The sequence below is a fragment of the Salvelinus namaycush genome, chromosome 31, assembly GCF_016432855.1.
Source record: "Salvelinus namaycush isolate Seneca chromosome 31, SaNama_1.0, whole genome shotgun sequence".
Classification (NCBI taxonomy): Eukaryota; Metazoa; Chordata; class Actinopteri; order Salmoniformes; family Salmonidae; genus Salvelinus; species Salvelinus namaycush.
Window position 1 is genome coordinate 27,185,412 of NC_052337.1, and position 22,557 is coordinate 27,207,968.

Below are 22,557 nucleotides of genomic sequence, written 5' to 3' on the forward strand. Positions count from 1 at the left end.
TTAGCTGCCTTCCCTGTCTCAATTAGGCCTGTTCTGTTTTTTATTCGGTGAGGCTTGGTCAACTGAGGCTCAAAGTCGACATCAGAAGAAGACTCTTGATCAGCACGGTCAACTTCAGGCTCAATATGTCATCCTTCATCCGACTCCAGCTCATCCAAATTCTGTAACATCTGCAACGCTGTCAGAGCGTCCATTTGTTTGGTTCGGCTTGCCATTATGAACTATACATGCTGTACGTTGAACTCAATGTATGATTTGAATCTCGCCTAGAGGAGATTCATTTCCAGCCTTTCAGAATAAAATAATTAGACAGCCCACAATGGCCACTATTCTTCAACATCATTACACTATTGTTCTAAATTCAAATCACTCTCTTCATCCTCCTTACCATTCAGATCATTCAAATTAAATCACCCTCTTCCTAACATCAAGACAGCAACAGCCCTTGAAGTGGCTCCACAGCACCTGGACATGTGTTGGAGGCCCTGCTGTAAGCTTGGACAGGGGAGGAAGCAGGCAAAATGCATGGGAACCTTGCCAGGGCCTCATAACGGAGAGCCCCTGGTACTATTACAACTATTACTCGGTACCCACAGCACTAGGCCCTGCAGGATCTCCTGTCCTTCCCACATATGGTGATGCTCGCTGGTTAGAGAAAGAGAGCACTGGCTAGAGGCAGGCAGCTCCTCGTGTGCTCATTGCAGGATAATTTGGGGTAATTAGGCAGTTACAGCTGTCCCACTGGTACCTGTGGCCTCATATATACAGTATTCATATGTAGAGGATACCGTGTATAGAGGGGGGAAGACAGCTATGGGGATACTGTGGAATAAACAACGAGTAGGGTGTATGATGAATGGCATTGATTTCAATAACAGTGCAGAGATATATATATACAGTGGGGCAAAAAAGTATTTAGTCAGCCACCAATTGTGCAAGTTCCCCCACTTAAAAAGATGCCTGTAATTTTCATCATAGGATTTTTAATTTATTTATTTGCAAATTATGGTGGAAAATAAGTATTTGGTCACCTACAAACAAGCAAGATTTCTGGCTCTCACAGACCTGTAACTTCTTCTTTAAAAGGCTCCTCTGTCCTCCACTCGTTACCTGTATTAATGGCACCTGTTTGAACTTGTTATCAGTATAAAAAACACCTGTCCACAACCTCAAACAGTCACACTCCAAACTCCACTATGGCCAAGATCATAATATTTGCTTAAAACATATATTGTTTGCGCTCAATTTGAACCAACACATCAGACCGACAACAAATGGGCATGAGTAATGGAAAAAGGCTTATATTACAAGGGAGGAGATATGAATATTGTGACGATATACAGCTTATTTCTTATTCCCTTACTTCAGGGGTTCCAAAACTTTTTTGGGCCGTGATCCCATTTTGATATCCATTTTTTTTGCAACCCCACAATTTAATAAATCAAATCATACTTTATTTGTCACATGCGCCTTAATACAACACGTGTAGACCTTACCGTGAAATGTTAACTTACAAGCCCTTAAACCAACAGTGCAGTTCAAAAAGAGTTAAGAAAATAGCTTAACGGCCCTAGACTTGGCACTCTGGTACCGCTTGCTTTGCGGTAGCAGAGAAAACAGAGTATGACTTGTGTGACTGGAGTCTCTGACAATTGTATGGGCTTTCCTCTGACATCGCCTATTACATAGGTCCTGGATTGCAGGAAGCTTGGCCCCAGTGATGTACTGGGCCATACGCACTACATTCTATAGCGCATTACGGTCAGATGCCGAGCAGTTGCCATACCAGGCGGTAATGTAACCGGTCAGGATGCTCTCGATGGTGCAGCTGTAGAACTTTTTGAGGATCTGGGGACCCATGCCAAACCTTTTTAGTCTTCTGAGGGGGAAAATGTTTTGTCGTGCCCTCTTCACGACTGCCTTGGTGTGTTTGGACCATGATAGATTGTTGGTGATGTGGACACCAAGGAACTTGAAACTCTCGACCCACTCCACTACAGCCCTGTCGATGTGAATGGGGGCCTGTTCGGCCCGCCTTTTCCTGTAGTCCACGATCAGCTCCTTTGTCTTGCTCACATTGAGGGAAAGGTTGTTGTCATGGCAACACACTGACAGTTCTCTGACCTCCTCTATATAGGCCGTCTCATTGTTGTCGGTGATCAGGCTTACCACTGTTGTGTCGTCAGCAAACTTAATGATGGTGTTGGAGTCGTGTTTGGCCACGCAGTCGTGGGTGAACAGGGAATACAGGAGGGGACTAAGTACACACCCCTGAGGGGCCACAGAGTTGAGGATCAGCGTGGCAGACGTGTTGTTGCCTACCCTTACCACCTGGGGGTGGCCCGTCAGGAAGTCCAGGATCCAGTCGCAGAGGGAGGTGTTTAGTCCCAGGGTCCTTAGCTTAGTGATGAGCTTAGAGGGCACTATGGTGTTGATCGCTGAGCTGTAGTCAATGAACAGCATTCTCACATAGGTGTTCCTTTTGTCCAGGTGTGAAAGGGCAGTGTGGAGTGCTATTGAGGTTGCGTTATCTGTGGATCTGTTTCCGCGGTATGCGAATTGGAGTGGGTCTAGGGTGTGAGCCATGACCAGCATTTCAAAGCACTTCATGGTTACTGACGTGAGTGCCACGGGGCTGTAATCATTTAGGCAGGTTGCCACTATGGTGGTATGCTTAAAACATGTAGGCATTACAGACTCAGATAGGGAGAGGTTGAAAATGTCAGTGAAGAAACTTGCCAGTTGGTCCGTGCATGCGTTGAGTACACGTCCTGGTTATCCATCTGGCCCCGCGGCTTTGTGAAAGTTGACCTGTTTAAAGGTCTTGCTCACATTGGCTACCAAGAGCGTTATCACAGTCATCCAGAACAGCTGGTGCTCTCCTGCATGCTTCAACGTTGCTTGCCTCGAAGCGAGTATCTGGTAGGCTTACGTCGGGTAGAAGTTATGTGATCAAAGGCCAATGTTTACTTTTAAAATTTGGGCTACGACAGTCTTTTACAATTCATTTTGACAGTATTTCAATCTGAAGACAGTATAGTTTGAAGTGACTGAAATGATCATCAGGTAATATTTTTGTTACAAATTCTGAGTAGAAAAGAATATCATCAGAGATATATCCCAAAGTCTGATTAGTACCTGGTCATGTCCACTCGGTTCCAACGGCTTGTGGGCATAGTAGAGAGAAACAGCACGTATCTACATGTTCCTGAGACCCTTATCTTTGAGTGATAATATTTTGTAGCTTAAACCATTCAAAAGATAGAGCCACATTTGTAGGAAGAAAACAGAAACCGCTCAGTTTATTACAACCACATCTAGCAGCTACCGGAGGTTACTGATATAACCCCGGTTCTATGAACCACGCAACCCTATTTTAACATCCGGTGACCCCACATGGGGAATGCAACCCCTAGTTTGGGAAACCCTGCCTTACTTCGTCTGGGGCTTTATGCTTTAACCAGGGAATGAAAGCATCTCTTGCTTTCTCGCTCATGGCATAGTGACACAGTCAAAATGTCTCTAGTCATTGGAATCGGAAACGCGGAGACGGCCTAGTTGCTCAGCACAGTGCAAGACAGATCAACACAAACGCTAGCAACGTTTTAAACATTGATCACCCCTGACAGGCAGCACAGGGAATGATGATACATTTATGTGGATCGGGTGGAAAAGTGACACTCAGCTCTTCCCATTTCAGCAGAATGTCTACTGCTTTATTTGTACTCTGAACATTAAAATGGGAAAAATATTCGCATTCAGATTTTGTCTGTGTTGCAAATCATACTTGTGTTTCAGTTAAAGTTTGGCAGCTTTTCAGCAAGGGAATTTTACTCTGTAATCTTGTACACTAAAAGGCTCTGTTCAAGAAAACAAACCTTCAGCAGTTTTTGCAATCTAGCCTCTGCTGTATGATACATACAGTGGGATCCGGAATTATTGTAAATATTATTGTAAATATTATTGTAAATATTATTGTAAATAATACAAATACTGAGCTATATTGAATGCAAAAAAATGACAAATTATATTATTTTATACTAATACAATTGCTCAGAGAAACAAAAAAATCTCAGAAAGATGGGGGATAAAATCATTTTGACCCGTTTTCAATACTCCAGCACCGTCCCTTTGCGAGGATAACAACACTGAGCCTTTTTCTAAAATGTTTTATGAGATTGGAGAACACATTGGAATGGATCTTAGAACAGTCCACTATACAGAATCTTTCCAGATCTTTCATATCCTTCGTCTGCACTTCTGGACTGTCCTCTCCAATTCAAACCACAGGTCTTCAATAATAATAATAACTTTTTGTATAGAGCTTTTCAATACAAGTAACAAAGTGCTTCACATCATAAAATAATAAAATATAAGTACAAACAAAGAATCAAATACAGGAGGAAGGAGAATTATATAAGATAGCTAATTAAAATCAATAATTAAAAGCATCTTTATAAAAGTGTGTCATCAGAAGGGATTTAAAAAGAGGCACTGAATCTGCAAGCCTGATCTCCACTGGCAGACCATTCCTAATTCTAAGGTCCCTAAAGGCAAATGTCTGGTCTCCTTTTGTTTTCAACCTAGAATTGGAATGGTCAACTGCCAGAGGAGCTCAGGCGCTATAGAATGGGGCTAAACCAAGCCAAGCCTTAAATGTGATCATTCAAATGTTTCCATCTGTTCTAAAAGTGACTGGTAGCCAGTTTAGATAAGTTAAACTATGTGTGATATGGTTACATTTCCTGGTGCCTGTTAAAAGTCTTGCTGCAGCATTTTCAACGAACTGTAGATTGAGACATGTATACTGTACAAAGAGTTACAGTAATCTAGGAGTGAAGAAATAAAAGCACTGGGGTTCAAGTCCGGAGACTGAGATGGGCCATTGCAAACTCTTGATTTTGTGGTCAATTAAGCATTTGTTCGCGGATTTTGATGTGTGCTTGCGGTTGTGGTCATATGAAATGAAAATAGAGGTCTCTGCCGAGGCATACCAGCGGTGGGTTTGGCCTTCGAAAGAACAATGCATATGCAGAAAATACCTCATCCCTACTGTAAAATATGATGGTAGATCTTTGATGTTGTGGGGCTATTTTGCTTCCACTTGTCCTGGGACCCTTGTTAATAAGGTAAACGGCATCATTAGCTATCCTAACTTCCAGAACATTTTAGCCAAAAACCTTGTTGCCTCTGCTAGGAGGCTAAAACGTGGCCTCAAGTGAATCTTTCAGCAAGACAATAATCTTAAGCACAAAGAAATTGTTAACTGACCACAAAATCAACATTGTGCAATGGCCATCTCAGACTTGAACCTCATTGAAAAACAGTGGTTTGAAATGAAGAGGGCAGTCGATAAGCACAGACGAAGGACATCAAGGATCTGGAAAGATTCATTATTTTGTAAAAACATATTTTGCATAAAATATAGCTCAGTATTAGTATTATTTATTTTAGGCAAAATAAGATTGTATATCTTTATCAAGAGATCCAATAATTCCGGACTCCACCTTATGTGTTATGTACCCAATGATCTACAGAGCTTTGAACACATCGCTTTACAACAGTTGTAAATAGCCAATGGGAAACTTAAACCACAATTGTTTGCTATGTATTTATCACAGGATGCGAGTGATATATGCTTGTATGTCCCCGAGGAGAGAAAAACTCTGTTGTTTAAACGGCAATAAAGGCATTGCTGCTGACATGGCTTAATGGATGTGTTGTGAGGAACCTCCATTCGTCTTTGGAAGTGAGATCAACCCTTTTCTTCCCTACCAGCACTGAGATTAGCCAGCTGAATATAATCTCCCCATAGGCTTATACGGGCTTGACATTTGATAGGCTAATGTTAGCGAAGCTATCATGGTGTCTGCTGAAATACCACCGCTGTATATTCCCTGTAATGATGTCAGGGGAATATTCATTCCTTTACCTTTGCTCATCATTTCAAGTGAGGAGAGAGGGGAGAGAGAGACAGAGAGAATCGTTTCTTATTAAGCAGTGTAATTTGAATCTGTCCAAGAGAGACGCCAAAGGGAATAGGAATGGACATAACAATTTTGACTGTGACAAAAAAAAAAGCTGCTTTGGCTGCAAGCGAGTTCAGATACTGTCAATATTGTGCTGCAGGAACGGAAGACACTGCCACAGTGGACTAATGTGTTTATTTGGCATATTGTAATTTAAATATCTCCCTCTAATTCAGTGGCTGACTGCTAGTTCTCTCCTTTCTCTCTATTCCACAACAACAAATCCTTCAGTCCTTGTCATATGTTCCTGTCAAGGCCCAAGCAAAGCCTGTAAACAAACACTACCAGGGTGTAAACAAAAGTGTGGAAGCAAGTAATGCCTTTATTGACTGCCAAACTTGAGCTCGCCACCATTGGCTCGCACTCTGACCAATGGCACACAACAGCTTGTCATTGGCTGCAGTATTGATACCATTCCAACTTCAATGACTGATATAGTTGCCTTGATGCTTCTGAATTAAAGACAAACCCTAAAATGAAAACACAAGATGGCCGCCATAATCCTATCCATCTACAATACAAATGTGGATGCTAACAAGTCATTTAATTACAAATGGCTTACCACAGAACCACCCAATTTAGAATGTCACTGAACAAATATATAAACACAACATCTAAAGTGTTGGTCCAATGTTTCGTGATCTGAAAAAAAAAAGATCTCAGAAATGTTCCATATGCACAAAAATCTTATTTCTCTCAAATGTTGTGGACAAATTTGTTTACATCCCTGTTAGTGAGCATTTCTCCTTTGCCAAGATAATCCATCCACTGCCAAGATAATCCATCCACTTGACAGGTGTGGCATATCAAGAAGCTGATTAAACAGAGGAGTGGGACAACATTCCACAGGCCACAATCGACAGCCTGATCAACTCTATGTGAAGGACATGTGTCGCGCTTCATGAGGCAAATGGTGGTCACACCAGATACTGACAGGTTTTCTGATCCACACCTCTACCTTTTTTTAAGGTACTTGTGACCAACAGATGCATATCAGTATTCACAGTCATGTGAAATCCATAGATTAGGCCTAATGAATTTATTTCAAATGACTGATTTCCTTATATGAACTGTAACTCAGTAAAATCTTTGAAATTGTTGCATGTTGCATTTATATTTTTGTTCAGTATAATTCAGTCAGATGAAGAGTCATTTTAGGCATAGGTCTGAAGGACAATTATCTCTTCTGAGTAAATCACTTTCCGAATAACACTTCATTCTAGAACTTTACACCCCGGTCCCTTTCAGCTGCTGGCTACTGTGTCTGTTTAATTGATTGATTTGGTATTCATGACGCGATACCATGCACATTTGTAAAATGAAAGGAACCGAAAGGTGGCCGGAACAATTAAACATGGAACAATTAAAACAGAACAATAATTGAATCTGTCCTTGCCCATTATATCAGCTTGTTTCGGTAAAGCCGCAATTATGGGCAGACACTGTGTGTGTAGGGACCTGTGAGCTCTGTGTGCCTTAGTGACCCTCCACTCTCTGACCATCGATCACCACTGACTGGTTAATAATAAAGTGGTGGTTCCTAGCATGTAGAGTGCTCTTTTCCTCTACGCATATCCTGCAGGAGAGTGATGATAAGGATACTATTCCTATACCTTTACACATTAAACGTAATATGAATGAATGAGCCTAGGAATGGACGGAGTGGTGTGAAAATTTCACCAGGTTCATGGTTCTAAAAGAGAAATGAATAATAGTCTGCAGTGCTTGTCTAAAGGGTAGCGTTTCACACACATCCATATTTATAGTATACAAATGGATGCCTTTTCGATTTCTGCTTTGGAAGATACTGTATGTACACTCAGCACTCATGCCAAGATCTAGTCACTTTTACCCCTACCCACATGTACATACTGTATTACCTCAATTACCTTAACTACCTCATACCCCTGTACATTGACTCAGTACTGGTACTCCTTGTATATAGCCTATTGTTTTTATTGTGTTACTATTTCCTTTTTATTTAGCAAATATTTGTCTTACTTTTTTAACTCTGCATTGTTGGTAATGGACTCGTAAGTAAGCATTTCACTGTAAAGTTTACATTCGGCGCATGTGACCAATACAATTTGATCTCTAAGAGAATGTGAAGATTATGTTCCGTAACATGACATATGAAAGGTTCGGTAGCTGCTAGCCGTTATTTAGCAATTCCACAGTATGATCAACATGAGCACGAAAAAAAGAAATAGCTTATTTTTCCTAATTAAACTACTTTCATATTTACCTTGAATGTGTGTATTTTGAAGTAAAGACTACATCTGGCCTTTATATTTGTCAAATTGAATGTTATTGTTACTACCAAACAGGATACAAAGTCTTAAAATAAGTAGTTTCACTCAACCAGATTTCATAGCTTTTGGCATTGGCTCACAGAACTTGTTCTGATACATCCGCCCCCCTATGTTTCTGACCAAGTCGGAAGGTTAATGAAACTATATGTATGGAATTATACAAATCTAGTGAAGATAGAATGCTGATTTGGACAGGCAGTGTCACATCCATAATGTTTTTGAGATAAGGTTGTTACTGTGGACGCGTTTCGAGTATGATTGTATGCAAACATTCTGTGCAAGCTAACTTTCAACAGTAATTGTTCTAAGCTTAACAGATGTGACCATTACGGACGGTTCATAACATGATCAGTGACTCACTAGTCAGCATCACTGCATAACAAAATCATGATAAAATGTTAATGCCCTTCCTACTGCTTCTGAAGTGTGTTTATGTTAGCAAACAAGCTAGCGGGCAATCTTTATCTGTGTGTGTGTGATCTATTTCGGGTGTACTCAAGTTCTCATATGAACTGCAATCATACATTGTTCTGCTAACTGGAGCATTGCTCGTGATCACATGGCATAATAAAGGTCTTAAAAATCCACGAGCAACTTTCACCGGTCATGTGGAGTTTGTTTACTTCCTTGAGTAAGTACGGGTATCCGCCAGAGTTATAGCCGCTACTGTTATAGCCTCGCTACTGTATATAGCCTCGCTAGTTATTTTTCACTGTCTTTTTACTGTTGTTTATATTTCTTTACTTACCTATTTTTCACCTAATACATTTTTTGCACTGTTGGTTAAAGCCTGTAAGTAAGCATTTCACTGTAAGTTCTACACTTGTTGTATTCAGCATTTCACTGTAAGTTCTACACCTGTTGTATTCGGCGCACCTGACAAATAAACTTTGATTTGATTTGATACTGGTCTGTATATATGTAGTCTGCCCTGCGCGTGCTTGTGAATTGCAGCCGTCAAGCCTGAGGTGATTTATAATCTGTCTAGAAATGTCTACAAAGTACAAACCCTGTGCAACTGGTAGTTTATTTTTTTTACCATTTCACATAAAGAAAATGAAGAAGTTGAACTCTTTATAGGAAAGACATCAGCATAATGACATTTGTCAAGATATAGTAGAGATAGTGAGGAATGAGTCCAGCAAGCTAAAAATGAAATGAAATGGGTGTATGAATCACTGAGTCTTGGGTTAGAGGTACAGTGCATTCAGAAAGTGTTCAGACCCCTTCCTTTTTTCCACATTTTGTTACGTTACAGCCTTATTCTAAAATGTATTAAATAAATGTTTTGCCTCATCATTCTCATCAAATTCAATTGATTGGACATGATCCATAACGCTGTAATTGTGTCCCATTCAGTACACCACCTGTCCTCCAAATGAACCCAAACGTGTCATTTATGTGAGAAATGTCCGCCCTACCACCACTATGGCTGACAACAAATAGTTTATTTATTTTTGAAACTAGACAAGAGGATCCTTACTATGCCAGAAACAGATCTACACTCTACATACCTAGTCCTCATATCCTTATACTCCCCACAGTCTTAGCTCAAGACTCCTACATCATGAATGGATTCTGTTCTGGCCGGAAGGGAACAGAAATTGCTTTTGCTCTCTCTCTCTCTCTCTCGGTTGCCGGGTGGTTTTGTTTAATGCACGGCGCAGTACATCTCGCAGGCCTGATCAAACAGCCACTGCGACTCTTTTGTGGCGGCAAAGTGGTTAGCGCTAGGTGTTAATAATTCCACGCAGCACACTTCCTTCCCGCGCTCCGAGGGGAATGTAAAAGGATCTGTCAGAGACTGATTCATCACTATCGATTCCATTTAATTCCTATGTGTGCATGAATGGCTCTGTCAGATGGGAGGGAAAACATTCTAAAGTACGCTTTTGTTTCCTCTCCTTCCATTTCCGTCTCTTTTTGAGAGCCCAAAATTATAGCTTGGCAATAGTTGCTCTTCAAGGTTTTCAAATGATCTCCCCACAGCCTTTGCACAATAATAGAAGTATGAAGGCCACCAGAGCAACTGGGTTTACACATAATGCCCAATTACTGGTAAATGTAATGGATCAATGGTAATGACAAGGGAGTGCAAAGCAAGCCATCCTCTTCTCAGTCCCTATGTCAAACCAACCAAGGTGCTTCCGAAGCTATTATTACATGTTAATAACACAGTAGTGGACTTATTTCCAATTAGCTTATTCAGGCTTTATAACTATAGGTCAGTGTTATCTTGACACCTGTCAGCAAACGCCCCAAGGTAACCAACCAAAGAGGAGTGAAAAACAAAAGCCTAGCCGACCACCAATACATTCAGTGTGGTACCTTTAATGCGAGTGTTTGATAACTCGACGTCGAGGATGAGAGCAAAAATCAATGGCGTCCCATAAAGCCCTCCAGGCAAGGCTGCTGGAACAAACACAACATTAGCCATGCAGGGAGCGGAGCTGCTGTAAACGCTTATGTAAAGGGAGCAGACGAGTGCTGGTGCATGCTAATGTTCCCCCATACAACCAGACGGTCTCGGACCAGGCCAGACGGGGGGATGACTGAGGCGTGGGAGGTCATGACGGGGGGTCTGAGTCAGGACTGATCAAGCTATGGGCTCTTAGTCTGACTGATCCTGGTTGACCAGCCTCATAGCACAAGGAAAATTCTTGGTAACGGCAGAAAAGTTTCCTTGAATTAATAGTCAATGGTTTTAAATATGCCAGTGAGCAGTCAACATAGAGCAAAGGAAAACATGGCCATCTTGACCACATTTCTATACTGCATACCAATTCAAAGGTATAAATAAATTTTTCCTGAGGGGCCATTTCTCTAAAGGCGTAATTTATGCATGTGTCATGTACCCTTTTCCCTAATCAAATCTTTCCAAATAACTAGAAAAGTTAAGAGAGGCTAATGAGAGAAGCTGGTGGTGGAAGCACAGGTGGGAGCCAAATTAAATCACATTCTGGGCAGCTAATGGCCAGAGGGCCACATGGTTGAGACCCATGATCCAACTGTACTTTTTCTTCATTGAATGACATAACATTTACCTTTTGGCCCTCATGTCCGTAATTTTAACAGCCTGTATTTAAATCCCTTATTTACTTATGAGTAAGAGGAAGCTCATTATCTGAATCTCTAGCTCGTACAGCTGCCAGCAGCCTATCATCTGAGACACAGCGAAGGTCTAAGTGAAACCTATAAAATTATCATTATCCTGGCGTGCTTTCGCTAGTTCGACATGATTGACAAGCCAGCCAATTAGAGAGGAAGAATGAAAGCATGTCCTTGTTCCTTAAGTGAGTTTAATGCGACGCACGAAGCTTCTTGAAAGCAGCTTCAAGTTCAGCATTTTGTGCTGTTATTGGGTTTGCAGTTCAAATAAGGGAATATGTATTGGGGGGGAATAGTCGTTGGATGTTAATGTTAAGATCATATACCGCATGTCAATGTTCTTATTGATATGGTAATAGGGATATACAAATATTAGCTATGATCACTGTAGTGCTAAAGTTGACTTTGAAAACAAGAGTAATTGTGTTTTTATTTAGCACACGAAACGACATATTTAACTTGTCAGAGTTAAAAGCTACGCGCTAGAAAACTTCACTTTGCAACTAAGTTGAACAGGAGGCAATGTTTCTACCGTCTAAAGATCTCAATCACTGCCCTTCACTGCTATTGTATAAAACGGTGGTCTTCCATTAACGGGTACGGTAAGTAGAAATGCAAGGTTTGCGAAGGAGAGTTGTTATAAAACCCTGAAGGTCTGCTGAAAGTAACGCATCTCCTGGGGCAGGAAATGTGCCCTTGTATGCTCCATACTGCACATTATTTAAGGTGATATGACGCTTAATGTGAACCCACTGTCCTTGAATAAAGACACATGAGACCAGGGAAGATCTGACCCTTAAACATACACATTAATCCGGGAAGTTACTAAGAATTTGAGCTTGAAAGCATACCTTTATTATATTGTATTACATACGTTTTAACCCTGCGTCAATATTTATTTTGGAACTTATGGAACTTTGGAACTTTTGAATCTAACATAGCATATAGACAGCAAAAAGTGCAGAATTGAAAGAGTAACATTGACGGTATATTGGTTTGTCAATTATATTTATACAGTATATATTTCTGCCATTGATTTAATGTGGGAAAACTCCAGAACACACAATCTCAATGTAATTTACACAAAATTTTTATATTAACACAAATAACAAAAGCATTTAAATTCCAAACAATATGGATGATCTACAATCAACTTATCAGAGTTCCATGTCAATAAGATGTCTTTCCCGCATATGTGTCAGTATTGAGATCTGCCTCTCCCTGACAGAGACGGTGATGTCCACAGCAGGCTGAGGGAGGCCTGTGATGGAGAGACTGAATGGAGGAGGAAGGGAGAGAGTGAGAAATAGACAGCTCTATGCCAAAAGAATAGAGTGCCCCGACTTGAACCTGCCACAGAACTGACAGAATTACACTTCATGACGCTCACTCAAAGAGCCAGGAGACATCCTAGGCCCAGAGGTCACATGTGTACACCTTGACTCCTCATCCCAGCCAGATCTACACTAGATGGGTAAAAGTATGTGGATACCTGCTTGTTGAACATTTAATTCCAAAATCATGGGTATTAATATGGAGTTGGTCCCCCCTTTGCTGCTATAACAACCTCCACTCTTCTGGGAAGGTTGTTCACTAGATGTTAGAACATAGCTGTGGGGACTTGCTTCCATTCACAAGAGCATCAGTTACGTTGGGCACTGATAGTGTGCAATTAGGCCTGGCTTGCAGTCCGCGTTCCAATTTATCCCAAAGGTGTTCAATGGGGTTAAGATCAGGGCTCTGTGCAGGCCAGCCAAGTTCCTCAACAACGATCTCGACAAAGCATTTCTGTATGTACCTCGCTTTGTGGATGGGGGCATTGTCATGCTGAAAAAGGAAAGGGCCTTCCCCAAACTGTTACCACAAAGTTGGAAGCACAGAATCGTCTAGAATGTCATTGTATGCTGTAATGTTAAGATTTCCCTTCACTGGAACTAAGGGGCCTAGCTAAAAACACAAAAAAACAGCCCAAGACCATTAGTCCTCCTCCACCAAACTTTACAGTTGGCACTATGCATTGGTGATCTTAGGCTTGTGTGTGGCTGCTTGGCCATGTAAACCCATTCATGAAGTTCCCGACGAACAGTTCTTGTGCTTACGTTGCTTCCAGGGGCAGTTTGGAACTCGGTAGTGAGTGTTGCAACCAAGGACAGACAAAGTTTACGCGCTACGCGCTGTGAGCTTGTGTGGCCTACCGCTTCGCGGCTGAGCCGTTGCTGCTCCTAGACATTTCCACTTCACAGTAACAGCACTTACAGTTGACCGGGGCAGCTCTAGCAGCACAGAAATTTGACAAACTGACTTGTTGGAAAGGTGACATCCTATGACGGTGCCACGTTGAAAGTCACTGAGCGCTTCAGTATGGGCCATTCTACTGCCAATGTTTGTCTATGGAGATTGCATGGCTGTGTGCTCGATTTCATACATCTGTCAGCAATTGGTGTGGCTGAAATAGCCGAATCCACTAATTTGAAGGGTTGTCCACATACCTTTGGCCATGTAGTGTACTTCCTCCCCCTTCCTTACTATTCAATATCCTTCCCCCATTTCACAGATGATGAGATTCCACACAGACACACATGCTGCCATTCACATCAAGTCACAGTAGAAGTATCAAAAGAAAACCAAGAGCGGTGACTGAAAGCATGAAATAAGGTCTGCTCTGAGTCTGAACCCCCTTTAGATCACACAACCAGCTGGCCTGGAATAACCTCTGGCTCATCACTCAGTAGAGTGATATCAGTAGAGCCTGCTGATGTTTATGCCCCGGAACAGTGCTGTGCTAGTCAGTAGCGGAACACACTGAGGGTGGGTGAGAGATTTGCAGACTAAAGCATATCAGTGCATTGGACAGCACGGATGGATGAGACACATGATACAGCAGTTCACCTGAGGACAGCGAGTCAAGGAGGAGAGAGTGGTGAAGAGGTGGTAAGAGAGAGAAAGAGAGGATGTGGAGAGATATGAGGATGGGGTGTTGCGGGGTCAAGAGGGGGTAAGAGTGTGTGTGTGTGTGTGTGTGTGTGTGTGTGTGTGTGTGTGTGTGTGTGTGTGTGTGTGTGTGTGTGTGTGTGTGTGTGTGTGTGTGTGTGTGTGTGTGTGTGTGTGTGTGTGTTTCTTACCATAACAGAGATGTGCAGCAGGTGCATGTGTTCGTGCAGGACATGAGCAGGCTCCTGGGCCGTGGGCACGGTGGTCTGTATCAGCTGCTCAGAGGTGCTCATGGACACGTGGAAATACAGCGTCCCGTTCTCCAGCCACTGCTGCTTCCAATGCACCTGAGAGATGTCTGCCCCCAAACCTGACATCTCTACAGATAGGAAGAGAAAGAAATAGATTTTGTGACAACCTTAAACAACTGACACTTTTAACCATTGAAACACATTTTTTTGTAGGTGTGTGTATGTTTGCATCGCTATGTGTGTGGATGCGTGCATGTTTAGCTGCTGTGCTGTGTCTGAAAGAGGCACATGAGTCTTTGGGGAAATTGAACGGAAAGTTCAGGGGTGACTTAAGTCTGTGATAAGTTTGCATTAACATTCTAGTGAAGTGCTTGCTCTCTCTTAAGGTCAAGACTCAGCTGCTCCGTAGAGCTAGCTGTATCAACAGACACTCTTAGGAGGGAAAAGCCTACATTTCTGTGCAATCCTAGAGGTATTTGGGAACTGAGTTGAATTTCCAAGCAGTTTACATGATATCTGTATAATGATGACTGCTTCCCAACCAATAAGTTAAAACTCTGCTGTTAATCCAAAATTGATTGATCAAAACCTCTAGGTCAGTAAAACGGGCCTAACAAACACCATTAATCATCATGGTGGATAGCTTCGACCTTTGCTTGTGACGCTCCCTGTTTGTATGAGCAGACTTAAAATCAGTAGCATCCTAACTAATGGGGATAAGACAATGGGTATGCCATTCTGTTCGCTATCTGTCACCTAGGATTCAATTTTATTGTCAATAGCAGTTGAGAAAACGCTGCCTCGCTGTGCTCCGTCCTCTCGCTATCTCCACAAATCATCAACAGTCCTGTAAACCTAATGAATACATTAGCGCGAACAGGCCGTCAGCATTAACATAAAGAGCTACGAAACCAGATGGGAAGTGGATCAGTTAAAAAAGGGAAAAAAAGTCTTAACCTTGAAACATGTAAACGAAGTCGGGTGAGATCGGACTCAGAGGGCAAGTTGATGGGAGAGAAATAAAGCAGGCAGGAAAATAACCAAGCTGGCCAGATAGGGATCAAAGCACAGGACTGTGATGCTATCGACAACTGGGGCTCTGCGGTCGCTGGGTACCGAGACAGCCTCTGGGAGTTATGTGCTTGATACAGTATTTGTCAGGGGTGGGTGACAAGGTCAGGGACAGGGGGACGGAGCTGCTCCCAGGCTAGTGGCAGGTACAGTATGAGGGATGGCATTCAGTGGCACTGGTCATTAACCTACTGACTCTGGGGTCAGTGGACACAGCAGGAGAGGATTGCTCTGTGAGCTGCCCTCGTCACTGCCGCTCCAGTACAGGGCACACACATACAGTACATCAGGAGCACCACAGGGCTTTAAAGACCGGGAGAGAAGCAGAGTCACTTGATATGGTACAGTATGATAAGGAAGGCTGACACCACCGGTCTAGACTTCGACACAGACAGATTTGTAGACAAGTTGTTTACTACATTTTTTTATGTATAACCTCACTTCTTTGGAACTTTATTAACAAAGAGAGCATGATCTACCAAGAACACTACAGCAGCAGTACAGTCCACAGTAGATGATAATAGGACAAAAGTTATGGGCTAGGCTCCTCATGGGACAATCAGGTGGAAAACATTTCAAAAACCTTTCAAAAAGTAAGCTTTCAGCATCTTTCCTTATCATAAAAGGACAGTGTGGTAACAGTTCTGCTGACTGTACTGTCGTAGGATCAAAATGTGTAGGCTGTGAAACGTCAAGCACTCATCTAAAAGAACATCATTGTGTGTTATCTGCAGCTTGTCCTATTTGGAGAGTGGGCTATTGACCTTGACAGAGGATGTGCTCCTGTGTGCAGGTCTAAAAATGAGGTGGCACTCATTAGAGATGGCCATTTTAAACCAATAGAGGGGGACAGATATAAGAGAGACACTTTGGCTGCCAATCACTTGCTGACTTTAGAGCCTTATTTGGACTTTCTTTTGTATGCCTCTTCTTGGGCAAATTTAGTGGGCGCTCATGGTGGGTGTCATTTAGGTTCTAGTTGTTGTTGCTAGTCGACTTTCAGTGGACTCTCCCATGAGTGTCTTTCAGAACCCCTCCTTAAACATCACCTCCTTTCCGTTTGAGCAACAATTTTTGGTTTTCTTGCTGGGGAACGTCACAAAATGCTATGAGTGTTGTTATTGGGCAAACATCCAGACGTTCACAGGATACAGAGGTAAAGCCGCAGGTCCTTTCGCCATTAACGACACACTGGCGTGTGTGTGTGTGTGTGTGTGTGTGTGTGTGTGTGTGTGTGTGTGTGTGTGTGTGTGTGTGTGTGTGTGTGTGTGTGTGTGTGTGTGTGTCTGGAAAGATGTTGTTGAAGCATGTACGCTCCCAGCAAGGGCATCAGGGATGGAATGTCTACCCTGAGGCGTGCCATTGTACCCACAAGCCACTGAGAGCAGGGGAGAAGCGTGGCTAATTTTACACAAATAGAATGACAAAAGGTTCAACCACGAGAACAACCTTCTCAAGACCTCATGAGTGTGGCGAATGCCTTATCACGTCAATAGCAACCAAGGTACAAATAGGTACGAAGGTTACAGTAAAGCTATTGGTTATTCATGCGACAAACCGAAAACAGACTAAAACTGAGTTACTCCATGGCCTTTTTTCACTTTACCTTCTCTGTTAACTCGTGATCTCATTAAGCTTGCAGCACAGAGGGGACGGGATTGTTTGGAGCTTGCCCAAATCCTTGATAAAACCCTGTTAATCTTGGCCGAGGCATCGGAAGGTAGCCCAGATGTCCCTGAGTGAAATCTACTGAACATTGCTGTCAGCATAACACTTATTACCAGCACTGTGTACCCAAAGTGTCTCCCCACGCAGGACCCATTCCCCAGTCTCGGCAGAGCTGCAGTGACTGTATAATATTGTATTTCAGGTATTCATTTCCATTTTTCCCTCATGTTAGTGATCTATGTTGGGCATTTTGGAGAGATTAAATTGATCTAAAATCAACGTGCAAGATTTAATTATGAAGGGAGAATGGACAAATACACATGTATTATTTTAAACTGAGTTTAATTTAAGATCGTTTTCAAATGTAGCATCCAATTGAACTAATCCCTGATGCTTCGGCAGCAGCTAATGGGGATCCCTAATAAATACAAATACTGTGCCCTACATAGCTAAAAGAGTCTGGGACTGTGTCCTCGTGTCTGCTAACTTTACATAATTTACTCTATTCTGGGCTAAAATGAAATATCCTTGATCACAGCATTCAGTTTGTCAGCAGGCTGGCCTTTGTTTTGATGTTGAAATATGTTGGATATTAAACATAGGCCTGACCTTTAGCATGCTTAATGCAATTGAAATTTCAACTTTCATTTAATTTTACAGTTAAAACAGTGACAGCAACTAAGTGAGGATTGGGTGTCATGTAGCTGAGGTGGATTCTGAAGAATGTGTGTTAAGGAATTGTAAATATTAAGGACTATTCATCTATCTCTTTAGAAAAATGAAAACCGGTAGCCCACATGCTGTAATGAAATACTATTGTTTTAAAGCAGAAAGGTTGTGGTTATAAACACACACAGACAAGACAGATATACAAATGGGAGTGAGATAAACAAAAACTAGCAGATGTTTGTGAGCTCTCTCTCTCTCTGACACACACACACACACACACACACACACACACACACACACACACACACACACACACACACACACACACACACACACACACACACACACACACACACACACACACACACACACACACACTCCCCAAAGGTCGTTCTCATCAATTTAAAGGTGATCATAGCTGCATGTAGTCAGTAACTGTGTGGCCTGACAGCACTGTGACAGTTTGTCAGTTCAGTAACAAGGCCGTGTCATCCCCGCTTACCCTGATGAAAGTTGGCACCCTAAAGGCACTTTGCGGCTTGTCATTGCCCATGTGGCATGGCAAGCCAGCCAGCAAGCCTTCCGATAACGCTGCTGCCTAGCCTAGAGCCTCAGCCTGCCATGCCTGTCACAATATTACGGGCAGCTGTACATTTAATAATTCATAAGCGAGGACAATGATAGACTTCATAACCTTTCAGATGAATCTAAATATATCAGCTCCAAATGCAGAGGATAGAAGACGGTGACAGTCAGTGCCTCATCAGTACTGTCAGAGGCTATTACAAAATTGATGACACATACCAAACACATCTCACTGTGTTTAGGCTTTGACCTCGATAATGTCCACTATGAATGGCCTCACATTTGAAACAGAGTATTTAGAGTAAAGTCTAACACAAGAAAACTTCCCCACATATTAGGGGGAAATGAATGAGCTCGTAGAAGTACATTTGATTAGTCAGTCACCAAATGGAGGGATGTCAAGTCTCCCATTCAGAAAATGCTAATGCCTGTAAAGAATGTACCAATTACCATTTCCAAACAAGTTGACGTGAGATATTGGGTATTTAGGCAAATACGGCATTACCGAAAGGCTGCTTCCCATTAAAATGAAACACTTAGCAACTTAATGTCACCCAGACATCTTATTATGCTCCCTAATTAAATAGTTGGCATTCATGGATGTAAAGGTCATTAAAAATGCAAACAATAAAAAGTGTATCGCAAGGAGAAGTAAGGCGCATGTTTCAAGGCATTGTAATATGCTAATTTCGGCTGGCGCCTTGGCACAGTCGGGTCATAACGTAGGGATCCCTAACACTGTGTGTCTGTGACAAAGGACTTATTGTTAATGAGGGTGGAGCAGCAGGGCTCGATTGGCGGAATATTTCTCCACAATGAGTCACCGCAGGACCAGGCCATTAGATAATCTACCATGCCATCTATGTGAAGAGAGAAATCATATCATCCCAGCCAGGACTGAACAGCTAATAATGTTACCCAGGGAGGGAGAGGGTGAGAAAGCGAGCGAGAGAGAGAGAAAGACAATAGAGATGAGGGAGGCCATCAATGTCATGTTCAGGTCCTGCCTAAGGCCTACAACTGGCATGTCAGTGTCATTAAAGTCAAAAATGCCGAGTCATCATTAATTAAGAGTCATCGAGACAAGCAACAAATACAAAGATTCATGGCGGTTATATAATAACGGGCCTGATGTTATTGTATTGTGATAAAGTAAGCTCATTGAAAAAGCAATAATTTGATATGTGCACATTAAAGATTCTCCAGTACATATGTATACTTTTTAGCTAGAAGTTCTGAAAGTAGCTCGCACGAGCCAAAAATGGCCCCGAAAATTGTATACATCGTCACATACAGTATGTGGAGATATGTACACCTCGTCATTGCGCACTCTTCGCTCTGCTGTGTGTGCATCTTGCTAGCTGACACACTCAAATAGCGAGGGGCTGGAACTTGAATTGTTAGGGTGCTGGCCCACCTGGGGGAAAATGGATGGAAAATGGCACAGCTTCCAGAAAAACAGTCGCTTTCAAACTAAGGATTTCATGGCTAATTGAGGTAAGACAGTAATTCTGTTCATAGATTATCCATGTATGAACTACACATTGACACATCCAGCCCAAAGCAGGAGGTTTAAAAAATAGACTTAGTAGTCGCCAAAGTTACGGAGTCTTTAAATCTACATCACAGGCAAATGTAATCAGGACTGTTACAATATACCATAAAATGATCTGATATGACGTGGTCATATTCCCTAATATGACATGGACATATGACATGGCCATTGCACAAAGACAGTCAATAGTACCGTCTGTCTCCTGGATAAAAAAGGTCTGTCACCAGGTGTCTCTCCCTGTCCTAGGGGTCTTTGAAGGCTCCTTCTGCTGTGACAGCTGTCTTTAGACAGTCAGGACAGCGGTATCCAATTCTGACGACTCATCACTTCCTAGTGGATGACCTGGTCCTGACCTCTGTACCACCCGGACGCCATCACCATCTGACATCTCCACAGATGCATTTTTAAAGCCACCCAACCCTAATCATCTTAGCAATGCACTGCTACATTACTGCACCGACAGTGTGATTTCATCAAGACATATTTACGCTGAAATGTATCTGTCCAATGCCACAGAATGTCATTTGCGCATCTCGCTATTGCTGATGAGGTACAACGGACAGCAATCACTTTAAATAGAAAAAAAGTAGGTAACGTGGGATAATTTGATTTTACCAGGGTCTAGGGAAGGGTCCGGTGAGAATCAGGTGTTAACAATCAGCCGTGCCAGTGGGACTGAAGGTCCATCTGTACCCCGGCGCCCACTCCTACTCCCACGCCAACTCAAACTGTGCTCAATCACAGAGCCAGCAGCTAGCCAGGGCAGTGCCCACCAGCTCCAGTAGAAACCAATCACATTTCAGACACTACTTAAAATGGTCCCTCTTGGAGTGAACCTATCTGACTTATACTATAATATAGGTGCTTTATGACAACCAAGATAACAGGGGTAGAGAAAGACCTTATAGAGGTAAACGTAATGATGAACTCAAGATTATGGCCTTTTGTGTAAAACTGGACGAGAGAAAGCACATTTATGATCATATATTCATACAAATACAACATACCCACATGTTTTTTGATAGGCTAGAAACCACAACAGATCCTGGGTTCTTGATGATCATTTCCCATTCATTAGAACGTAGATGTAGACAAGTGCATAGACGCCCATGAATTAGAGAGCAGGATGAGTGTTTGGTTTATGGTAGAACTGACTCATCTTTGGGAGTTTGTTGTGAAAGAGAACATAGAGTAGAGTAAACTAATAGTGGCCTGCTATCAACCGCTGCTGATGTGCTGCATTGAGCCCTATGTATCCCTCTCCTCTATAGTGAACACACACACTCCTCCGAGCCCATCGCTCTGCCTCTAGCCCAGCAGCCCAAGGTCACCTCTGTTTTACATCTAATAATAAGCCCCCACACCTTAACAACGCTGTAAAACCCAAAGTGCCCCCACATTATGAGATTTAATACGCAATTGAGTCATAATATAATTTGGTTTCGGCCAAAAACCCTATTCTTACAAGCGAAATTAGTGTCATTATCCAAAACAATGCCACTCTAATTTATGTGCGGATCTATAAATGGTTTGTCTCATGCTATTTGGGATTAGGGAGGCAGTGAGCCAAAATGGGCCTAATGTATTTAAAGTGACACATTAACTGGATAAACAGTCCCCTTATCTACAGAGTACATATACTTTTTTTAAACAGTCCAATCCTATTAAAGGGGCCATTCTCCAACTGATTGCACCATCTTCTGCTCTCACGTGCCTGCCGTCAACCCCCTGCTAAAGAGTGAAGCCGGGGGTAATCATACACACATTGAGATTGACATATCCATTGTTCTGGGCCCTCCCCAATGAGACCTTGGTCAAATGTCTCTTTCTGTTCTGATCTCGTAGAGGATGAAATCCATTAGCAGGGATGGTGTAGTGTACTCCCTAGTGAGCAGGAGGAGTTAGTGCCGATACTGCAAGATGGACAGAATCTGTTGTGTACAGTAGAAGCCAGACACATGTAAGCGGTGTTACTGATAGCTACTGTGTAAGATGATTCATCAGCATGGGAGCATATGCTTCCCACTTCACAGAGAGAGTGATGAGCATATGGCACCCCAAGGGGGCAACAGAAAAGGTGTAAGAACCTGCCTTTCCTGTCCAAAACAGGATATTACGGTATGTGCCCTTCACCTCCAGAGAAGCAAAACACACTTAAGAGAAGCAAATAGCACACAAACACACACACGTACGCACAAACACACACATACGCACAAACACACACACACACACACACACACCTCTCAGCCTTCCATAATGCATTTGCCATCTTCTCCCCTGATGGATATATATATATATATATATACATTGGCTGATGTAAAAAGGGCTTTCTAAATACATTTGATTGATAAACGTGTTGGATTTCTCATTTCCCTTCT

General features: G+C 42.3%; 1 protein-coding gene across 1 annotated transcript in view; it reads right to left on the reverse strand.

The window, feature by feature from the left end:
• LOC120025537 (astrotactin-2-like) overlaps positions 1-22,557 on the reverse strand; it is a 451,161-nt gene that overhangs the window by 378,757 nt on the left and 49,847 nt on the right. The window contains exon 2 of the mRNA XM_038970100.1: positions 14,572-14,759. Within this exon, the coding sequence (XP_038826028.1) occupies positions 14,572-14,759 (188 nt within the window). The remainder of the gene's footprint in view (positions 1-14,571; positions 14,760-22,557) is intronic.